We start from the raw sequence: 10,819 nt of genomic DNA on the forward strand, positions 1-10,819 counted from the left end.
CAAACATACTCTGCATCTCAGTTGATTTTTCCAATGATTTAAAGACTGAAAATAAAGTCAACATTAATTTAAATTCTATATATTCGCTTATTTTTACCTTTTTCATTTCTACGCTCGTCTAGTAGGTTCAATCATGCCCTTTAAATTTGGAGAAAATTCTTCCTATGAATTTTTCATGTTGTGTTAATTCTGAAAGTTGGTTGCTCTAAAACATAAAAATTCCTTATTTTCGGTGTGGGATTTAAATTTTGTCGACTTCTTGCGAGACTTACGGCACGGGAATTGATAAATCATATGGTTTTTTTTTTTTTTTAAGTAAAGAGTTTGGTGTATTGTTGCATTTTGTAACATTTGTTACAGATACGGCATTACATGAGTTGGATTGCTAATCTCACTCGTTAAATAAATGGTTGACTTTGGAAAGCATTTTGTGGTGGTTTTAGGTGGAAGAAAAAGAGAAGATAGCGATGAGGGAAGCGGAATAAGAAGCGGTTGGCCATTTTCTGGAGAGGTTAAGCGATCGATGGAAAAAAAAAACGCAGTTTCAGCGAAAAGCGGTTATGTAATTGTATTAACTTTTCTGAATTTTAAGTTGTTAATGTCCCTAAAAAATTTTTTTTACCATTAAACAATAAAAACTTTATAAAAAGATCGCACCAAATAACTGTAGAAGATCTAAAAAAAAATTTCACTTTGTACAAGTAAATCTAGCAAAAAAATTACGATTTGCATGGAAATAGATTGAAAAAAGTCCATCAGAATTTTTCGGAAAAATACCAAAGCGTTAATGAAACAATTAATTACTTTTCTTACCCCTTTTTATAAAAGCGTTAAAAAAAAAATAAAAAAAATCGCAATTAATTCGATATAGAGAAAGTTAAGGTATTAAGAAGAAAACGTGCTGAAAATATAAAACATAGGGAACAATAAATAGACGCTAACATTAATCTCTAGGCTTATTCAAAATTAAGCGTATAGCGTAATGGTTAAATATATTGTCTCACGCACTTTTATATAAACATGTCTTGTAGCCATGTAAAGTGACTATCAACTATATACCTACAATTACATACATACGTTGTTTAATACATAAGAATGCTATTATAGTTTTAGTTTTTTATGAGATGAAAGCAGAGTAGAAAGTTTATCGAACCCAACTTCGGGGTCTCCCAGGGCCGAAGGTGATCAAAGGTAGGGTAGGTTACAGAAACGGCGCAGGGATTATGATCTCCCCGTTCGGTAAGTTGGTTTATTCCTGCAAAGGTGTAGCACGCATATGTAACCGTCTGTTGAGTGTCCATGAGACCAAAATTTAAAACCCCTCATATCTTCCGAACTATTTAGCTCAGCAATGACATGGACATCTGTCTCTATAGCCTCCGACTCTCTTCAAATGGCACTTTAAAATGCCTCTAAATTAATAAAGTCGGTAGTCAATATTTGGACACACGTTTGAAGGCATACAGAGATAGCCCGTTACAAGTTATTTATCGAATTACTGTTTCTTTATAATAATTTTGCACTCTGATTTTTAGTTTGTGCTGTGTATGTAAATGAAAACACAAGGTATAATGATCATTTTCCACAAATTCAGAATTCGGGAATAATAAATGGCAAATTTTCAAATTATTGAACGATTAATACAAATATTTTGTCAAGTTTGAACAGATTATGGAGATTAAGATGAAGAATGTACGCAAAACCATTTCTGTGCTTCCAAAATTTCAGGTAGTAAAAAGAATTAATGCAATTATAATGAAGCGCAAGAAGCAGTATTGACAAATCGTAAGGGTTATATTTTTATTGAAACTTAAAAATATAAGAAAGAAGGATTTATGCGTGACTATGCTTGTTTTAGTAAAGAAAACGAAGGCCAAACATATGGATGTCTAACTGTGCTACCATGTTGTTTGCCTGTAGCCATAACAATTCTCTTTAACTTAAAGTGAGAAGTGTATTCAGTGTTATTGCAATTTATAGGAATGGCTCAAGGAATGTTATAAAGAATTACAGAGGATTTGCCGAGTTTAGTGCATTGCCAAAGCTTTTTGTAGCTTTTGTTACTAAGCAACTTACATCGTAGATTGCGTTGACAATTTCTCCGTTCTTGCATGGTGTTACGAAAGGAAGATCCAAACTTATTAACTTGTCGGTACTTGCTGGTGATACCTTCAAAGTGTTCGAGGGGTACAACCAGAATGACGTCATTTACATTGACCTTTGAGACACATTTGAGAAGTTAGATCATAATCCATTGATCTTCCACTTAAAATATCTTAGCTGTGCTGATAACATTGTTCCATGATTGCGAAGTTATTTTAAGAATCGTTCTCAAAGGGTGCTTTTTTAAACTTGCGTTCCTGGTCCAATTCCTGAGTTATCTGGCGTTCTTCAGTGGAGCCATTTTGGGCCTATTTCTTCTCTTTATATGTAAACAATCTCCCTAGTTGTATTCAGAATTGTAAAGTTCTAATGTTTGAAGATGACGTAAAAATCTGCCATTCTTTGAATACGTTAAGCGCTACGCATGCATGCATTCTAAAGAAACGTAAGAAATTATTATGTCGAGGATTAGCTTGCTGCCTACAAGCCTAGCATGTAATTAATAACTTCGTTCTGCACAATGTATCGTGCTTTAGCGAATTAACCATCCTTGACATCCTTTTCAGGGATGAAAATATGGTGAAAAGGTAGTGAAATGTTGGGCATGTTATTTATGGTTAAATTAGTGAATGGTGTTATTTCCGCCCTGGTTTCTTTCAATGTTTCATCTAAGATACTTAGGCAATACGTTCCTTTGTGCTTAGCACACTGCCTTACTATTTATCTTCTGTATAATCCATTTCGTAGCTTATGTGCAATTCTAAATGAGGATTACAACTCTTAAAACGCGTTCGTACAATCCAATAAAGAAAATATATTGACTCGGTAGTTCAAACATTAAGGTAAATAAAACCAACATTGTTCCTTATACAATGCATTAGTTTTAAGGCCGACAGAATTTAATATGTCTGTGTATGTAACGATGTAATTTTCTCCATTCATTCTACCTGATCAGTATACTTTGTAGCTAGCAATGTTAAATCAACAAATCAATTGCACATGTGATCCACTATGTCTAACCAATTTCTTTCTTTGTCAATCTTTTTTTTTGTTGCTTTATTTAGCGTAGCGCAAGGGTAGCTTACGGTTCCATTCATTTGTGAATGACTTTACTAACTCGTTTTAACGACGATTGTAAATTTTTTGTCTATGCATATGATATTTTCTTTCTTCATACCTACGTATGAGAATAAGTGAAAATCCCATCGATTTTGTGGATGCTACGTCTTGTCTTGGAGCAATTTTTGATTCTAGACTTAAATCTTTCTATTTATCTACATATTTATTCATCAGAACATAAAAATTATTAGCCGCTACAAGGGTAACTTAGAGCCAAACTGTACATCAGAGTACAATAAAGGGGTAAAGTGATAGGTATGTTCCTACAGATCTTAAAAAAAAAATAAGCAGCGACTAAATAGCAAGTTTGGACGAGTTATATTTAAATATAATTTCACACCCTGTATATAATGCAAAGAATTGTACAGATTGCAGAGTTACATAGAAATAGTTTAGCAAGCAGAGAAAAGGGATATGTATGTTACCAGCATGGGGAAACACGTAATAAGCTGTAAATGACTTCATTAAATCATACGAATATATAAAAATCAGCTTAAGTTGAATCTGTATCAAATCATATCCCGGAGTAATGAAGATGTTAGCGGTGCATCCCTAAAACAGTACCCTTCTTAACATGTATACAATCCAGTGACAGATCAAAGAAAGATTTTCATATCGTCCGCAAACATTGAGCCCTTTGATTTCTTGACACGTGTAAGAAAATCGTTTAAAAATAACGTAAGCAGAAGTGGGCCATGGCGACCATCCTGTGACACCCAAGATGAAACCTTAACCACCCTTGAATGATGTATGTTAAACAATAGTTTTCGCGTACGTTCCGATAGGTAGTATTGCTATCACGTTGGTGCCAGAAAATCCAAGTCTCTACCGTTTTAGAAGTGAAACGTTATGGTAGACTATGTCAAACATTTTCGAAAAAGCACTAGATAACACCCGTAACGTTCAACTAAGCTCTAAATACTTTTGCAATCAACTCTTAAAGATTGGTTGAGGTTGAAAACCAAGTTATGCTATAGGCAAAACCGAGCCACAATAACTAAGTAAGCTCTCTAGTAAATAGTTAGGCAAAACACTAAGTTTCGTTACTTTGCTGTGGTTACTAATATCCATGTTGAGTCCTTTTGCGATGCCTCTACCATTGTTACTCCAATCGAGAAATCAGAATCGACGGAGCTAAACGTGACGACACTTGTTACGGGTCAATAGACACTACCATCTCAGCCATGTCATAGATTACCTTAGAAGAGTTTTTACAAAATTCTGCGTAATAACATCTTGATTCTCAAGAAAGATTGTTCTTTCAGGACCAGCGCTAAATCACAAATACCAGACGCCGATGATGATAAACTATCGCCTGGGCCATCAAGTCTGTAAAGACATTGGATCAATCGTTAGAAAATTACTGGCCCTATTACCACATCTGCGCTGTACGTTTAGTATCCACCCAAATGGGATGCGCAAAGTTATCGCAAAACTAAAACGTTAACAGCATTAACACCAGCACCAGTCTTGGCCAGGTACCTCTTAAAGGTCGACAATATTGGGAAGAAGCGAATTAATATGCGAAGTTAAGACTCAAATAGGGTAAAGTAAACCTATAGAAATTAATTACTTAATAATACAATGCTGTTATCTCGGCTTTTACTATTATTTACTATATGCGAAGTTTTAGGTTAAATTCGGGTTTTGCTTTCTTTGTTTTAGATCACTTCGTTAATTTTATCCCAACGAGGCGCAAGCACATACGTGTGGCAAGTATCAGTGATAGATATCTCAAATATTAAATTGTTGACCAATATCGAACTATACTTTTCTGTTATACAATTTATGCAAATGATTGTTTTGTACCATCTTCATGATATTTAATGTAGGTTTCATCATGCGTAAAATCCGTCGTATTTTCCAAACATCCAGCGACTTAGTATAATCGAACTCTTTGGTTGATTTGCCAAATAAGCGATTTGCTTCTTCTATATCATCGCGACATCTGCCTACTACCACTTTCTTTCCCGCTTATATCGCCTAAGGAATAAACAACCTTTTCAATCCTGTGCGTTGATTGTAACTGCTCCAAGTCGGATATCAATACCAACAATTTACTCTCCTTTATGAGCGACAATGTTTTCTGTGGACCACTTTCACAATAAAAAAGATCTTGCACATCAAAACGTCCACCTTCTTCTATAATATCCATCAAAGCGCAAACATTTTTAGCGATGATACAAGAATTTTACGAACCGTTCGTAACATTTAGTTACATTTATTTAATGGAAATATATGTTTTGCGCATAGTATGCAAACATTTTCATATTGTAACACTATCCTTGAAATGAAATATTGAAAACCTTGAAATTAAGAAGCGAAAAGGAAAAGGCAGAAAGGTCGAAAAATTGCACACAAAAAAACTAATTCCAATAAGAACAACAACGGTCAGATAAACATGCAGGAAATTATAATTGAATTTTAATAAAATTATAAAAAACAACGAACAATAGGAGGAGGTAACTGACTTTACAAATTAAACTCTTTGAATTATTCTCAATTGTAAATAAATACAGACTGACTTTTTGAATTATTCTCAATTGTAAAAAAATTCAGACGCTTACTCTCAGATGTGACCAAATTTAGACGCTGACTCTCAGATGTGACCAAACTATTTTTGAATTACTTTCAGACGTGACCAAATTCATAGTCGTTTGTTCAATGCAACAGGTGGATGTTAACAAATACGGAGACTTTGAGTTCTAATTCATTGTTTTCTTCTAGAAAGAATAGCATGTTTTTGAATACGCAGGAGAATAATATCGCAGACGCTAATCTATATCATCCCAGTTCCAATTTCCTCCGCCGTAATCTTGCCAAACAAACGTATGCGTTGCAACTCATCTTCTAATATTACTTTATCTTCTGGATCGGCATTATGTTGTTCGAGGAGGTTCTGGAGTCAACTGACTTTATTCAAAAATGTCTTTAAGAATACGAGGTTTATGAGCCTGATGTTTACAAATTGTTCCAATGACAACAAATTCTTCTTCAAAATCGTCTCGTAGAACAGACAACTTTTTTAACGGTATTCTTTGTCCCCAATGCTTACTGGCTCGTTTGGCCAGTAGCCCAGATATCTCAGCCAAATGATGGGCATAGACATGGGAAAATTGTTTATGATAATCGGATGATTTTAGTAAAAACTTCGATGAATGATTTTCGTATTTCAGCGGCATTTGATATGATGTTTACAAAAAGTAAAGATTGTTAAATAGATGGCATTTGGCATTGTGGTGTGGCTGGCTTTTTTTTGCAACTAGTTTCATCAATGTGACATTGCAACTCTTCATTTTTTTCCTTAATTCTCTCACGTTCTTCATTATTGTTTGTTACATTATATATCCAGCTGTTACGATTTTTTCACTACTTCGTCACATATATCAGATGAGAGAGATCTTTTATTCACCATTTCTCTTATTTATTTAATTTTTTGTTTTACTTATTAAAAGCAACTCTGTGCTCTGTCCATTCACCGCACATAGTACTTTTTTTATAAACTGTGTAAAGAAAAAGATCGCTTTTAGCGAGAAATCAAAACCATTTCACAGGTGCAAAAAAAAGTTTGACAAAGCTAAAAATTGCGGAAAAAAAATTTAAAAAAATTGTTAAAAAGTTTAAAAATTAGAAAAAGTTTGAAAATTTATATAAAATTAAATAAAAAAAAAACAAAAAAAATCGTAATATTGAAATATTTCCTGGCTTTACTTCAGAAACGGCAATGGTATTTGCACAGCCAGTTCGATATCGAAAGGGTGACCTAAGTCGAAAAGACGATCTGTTTTTAAAAAAGTTCGGGCATATGGGTCTGCAACATTTGCGGGCGTGTCGCTAGTGAATTTTCTTGGTATATCTCCCTAATGTTGTATAACATGTAAAAGGTAACGTTAAATGTTCTCGTAAAAAATTCGTTGATTTCGTAATGTAATGGTGCTAGCCTCTTCTTCTTCTGCCAAACACCTCAATGTATGTGTATAGCAGGAACTTATTATTATTATTATTATTAATTTCATCAGAGAAATAAATTCTAAGATTAAACTCTTAAAGCACTAGCATCTAAGGCTATCGGCTTTTTATTAAAAACTGTAACACACTTGAGACTCGAACCCACGACCATTGTGTTGCTAGTCAAGATTCCTCGCCTTCGGCCACTCGGCGGATAGCACGAACATAATAACCTAAATTATTACTATATCAAAGCGCATTTCTCATGAGAAAGCTTGCATGGAGGATGAGTTAAAAAGTGGCCCAAATTTAACGCAGTAAATTTGTATACGAATTGACTAGACCAATCTCCACTATAAAATGCTAAAATTTGTATCTTGGATTGAATCATTGAAGTTTATTTTTGCAAAAAGATTTCCGAGGGAATGGGTTCAAAAAATTATCCCACCCCATCTAAATTTTGTTCACTTCTTTAATTTACTAAAATCTTGCTTTTTCTTTGTGTTTTTTTGGAACAATAGGAAACATATCAAAGTTTTTTCAAAATAACAGTCTATAAGGAAAGTGACCGATTATACCATTGCTTGAGAATCATTTTTTAAATAGGTTGTAGCGTGACTGTTTCTTTGATACCCGTCTTGGTATTTTTGGACTCAACTTACAGTCGCAATTTTCCGAATTTTACGAATTCGAAACAACGCTATTAAATAGATTAAATCGAGTGGTTTTTACAAGTACTTGTCTTTTATATTTTTCTTCTATTTACCTTTTACCTTTGGATACTTCTCGCTAAAAACCACTGAAAAATAATATTTTCGCTCGTAAAGTGAATACGTAAAATTTGGATGATATGGAATTAATTATAGAACACTTGTTGCCACGTTCTTTCTCCATAATATTAAGCCTTTATATGTCGACAAAATTTTATTAATATTTTACGATGAAAATCGGTTCAAACTTTGACAAAGTATGGAATACATTAGTCTTTTTTTGTATCCTTCCCCTTGTAGGGGTTTTTCGTTAAAATAGGCTTAAGATATATGACCATAAAAGATCATTTTCTACCCCTTATGACGGAAGTAAATGAAAAGAATGGTATCGAACGATGTCGTAACATATAACGTATACTCTGACAGTAATCGGTTTTGCTATAACGTTTTAATTTTTTTTTTTTTTGATACATTCTCTTGAGAGAGTAAACAATGTTTTTTCATTTCAAGTTTTTATTATGTTTTAGACTTATAAAAAAAATTCTTCAGTAAATTATTAACTTCATAAGTTTTGCGTTGGAAAAATTGGAAAATGTGTGTAAAAAGATATAAAATGTTTTCCTTACGGCCAAAACTTTTAATAAATTGAATTATAGAAACTTCTATTCTATTACTCCATTTCAGTCTTTGTGACACTGACTATTTCCATAAAAAAGGCCAACGGTATAAGTTGAAGTAAGTTAAAATTTCATAAAACTATCTGTAGAGTATCTTCAAATTATTTTAAACAAAAGAATTTAAAAAAAAAACAAAATTAAGATAAAGTCAACATAAATTTAAAGATAAATCAAAACATCATGGATAAAATAAAATAATTAAACAAGTAAGAAAGTTATTTATGTTCGTCTTGAAGAGAGGTTTGAATACCGATCACTTGAAGCAGATTACAAACACCACAAAGTATTTTTGTTACACGGTGGATAGGGATCGCACAATAGCACAAAACAGGTTCGAGTGTACATGTGTAAAATACGTGTACTTACTCCCGTGTCTTTATATTGTAACTTTGGTTGGACGAACACATATTTTTTTGTTTTGATTTAAATACACACAAATTCCTACTTACCGTAACCACTGACTTTTAAACAGAAGATAAGTAGAACGAAAACAAATATAAACTGTATTTGTTGGATCGTTTTATGAAGCCCTGGAATAGAGTGTATCCATTGTCTGATGAGTGATTGTAACGACGCTTGAGACATTGTTCCTGATATCCCCAGATGTGAGGAAATTTATTCCGTTGCGTAATATACAAGGGTAATCAGTTGATAGATAATTCAAATGAAATAATTATTAACACACTAGCGGCCGCATAAGTAAAATTTTAATTTGTTTTATTTTTATTTCTATTTTTGTGATTTCGGTATATTAGGGTTATAATGTTTTTGTGATTTTGCACTGTCGTCCGTTCTATAATTTTAAAATTCATTGATTTAAAAGAACGCCTTGATAATCATATTCCAAAATCATGTAGAACTTTTTTCATTTTGGGCAGCGGTAGCTTTCTTGACTTTGATATCTGCGCAAGTCGCAAAAGCGATTCATTTATTATAAATGATAATAAGTCGAATGCCGACCAACTGACTAATAACATTAATTCATTTCATTAATTGTTATTTGCGCATGCACAAAATAACTTGAAGTATTTTGCGAAATAAAATCGTATTAGGTTGCGCTATGCTTTCACTATGCTTACCTTGTAAGCAGATCGGTTGGGAGCGCAAAAAAAAATTCTATACGTTCTAGGACATAAGGCAGCAACTCTCTTTAAACAAAATAATTAAACTAATCAAACATTTAAAATCTCCGATATCAAGTCTACAATACGCTGACGCTGAATTATTGAAAAACACCGGATATTATGTGATATTATTACAATAAAAAAATTTTTCCGTCGCTGTGGCAATCGATTTATTATATTAAACATTTACGAGTAACTCTAAGTTGTTCTCGTGAATGGGTTTCAACTTGTAGAATGCTGATTTGAAATTTAACACAAATGTTTGCCATGATAATCTAGACACATATTGTGCAACTGGTCTTATATAATGCCTCTTGTATAACCACAATTAACAAAATCAAATTTATAAAGTATAATACCACAATTAGACAATGACTTTTTCTTTTCTTCTTCATCTTTTCCTAACTTATTTTTTCCTTTTCGTTTCGTAAATGAAGAAGAGACGATAAAAACAGATCACGTCAGATAATTTGTGAATAGTTTAAGATACATTTTTAAATTTAAATATTTTTTTCTCCAGCCATAAACCAATTCTTTTCATTTTTTTTTTTTTTTTTTTGTTTTGTTTTGGTGTAATGTAAAAGCCCGTAAATATGTTTATATTGATAGAAACCTCTTAAAGAGGAAATGATAGCGGATAAAAAAGGCTAAGAGAAGACCAACGAGCGAGAAAGCGTCGTGTTTGACGTACAAATTTAGTTTTTATTTTTTGCTATTTATTCATTTTATAAATTACTTCCCCAAAACGTAAGTAACACTTTGGTTGAAGGAAACTAAAATTTGATTAAGTCACTTTCTAGAACGGATTTACTTTTTTGTTTTGAACGCTTACTTTGTTCGCTCTTCTAAGAACACAATTTCGGTCTATCGAATTATTTTAAAAAGATCCGCTTTCCGTTAGTACACACCCACAGCTCTCTTTACCGATTATTCACCTACCAAAACTCAACCAAAACCGTCGATGGTTCATTAACTACTGAACGTCTAATTGAGTTTTATGTTTGCTTCAAGCTCTTCTCTTTCCTTACAACCATTCTGCTCCAGCTAAGATTGAATTTATAATCCAACAACAACCATATCAGAGTTTCTTGATACCTGTTAAAACCGGTACTAAGCATTTTTTTGTTAAAAGTGATTC

At 32.9% G+C, this 10,819-nt stretch overlaps 1 protein-coding gene across 1 annotated transcript in view; it reads right to left on the bottom strand.

Moving 5' to 3' along the window:
- LOC119642325 (dual oxidase) overlaps nucleotides 1-10,560 on the bottom strand; it is a 37,238-nt gene extending 26,678 nt beyond the window's left edge. The window contains exons 1-2 of the mRNA XM_038041446.1: nucleotides 10,514-10,560; nucleotides 9,007-9,350 (exon numbers count right to left, since the gene is read on the bottom strand). Of these exons, the coding sequence (XP_037897374.1) occupies nucleotides 9,007-9,142 (136 nt within the window). The 5' untranslated portion in view covers nucleotides 9,143-9,350; nucleotides 10,514-10,560. The remainder of the gene's footprint in view (nucleotides 1-9,006; nucleotides 9,351-10,513) is intronic.
- Nucleotides 10,561-10,819: the final 259 nt, after the last annotated feature.

This window comes from Glossina fuscipes, unplaced genomic scaffold (assembly GCF_014805625.2).
Source record: "Glossina fuscipes isolate IAEA_lab_2018 unplaced genomic scaffold, Yale_Gfus_2 222, whole genome shotgun sequence".
Taxonomy (NCBI): Eukaryota; Metazoa; Arthropoda; class Insecta; order Diptera; family Glossinidae; genus Glossina; species Glossina fuscipes.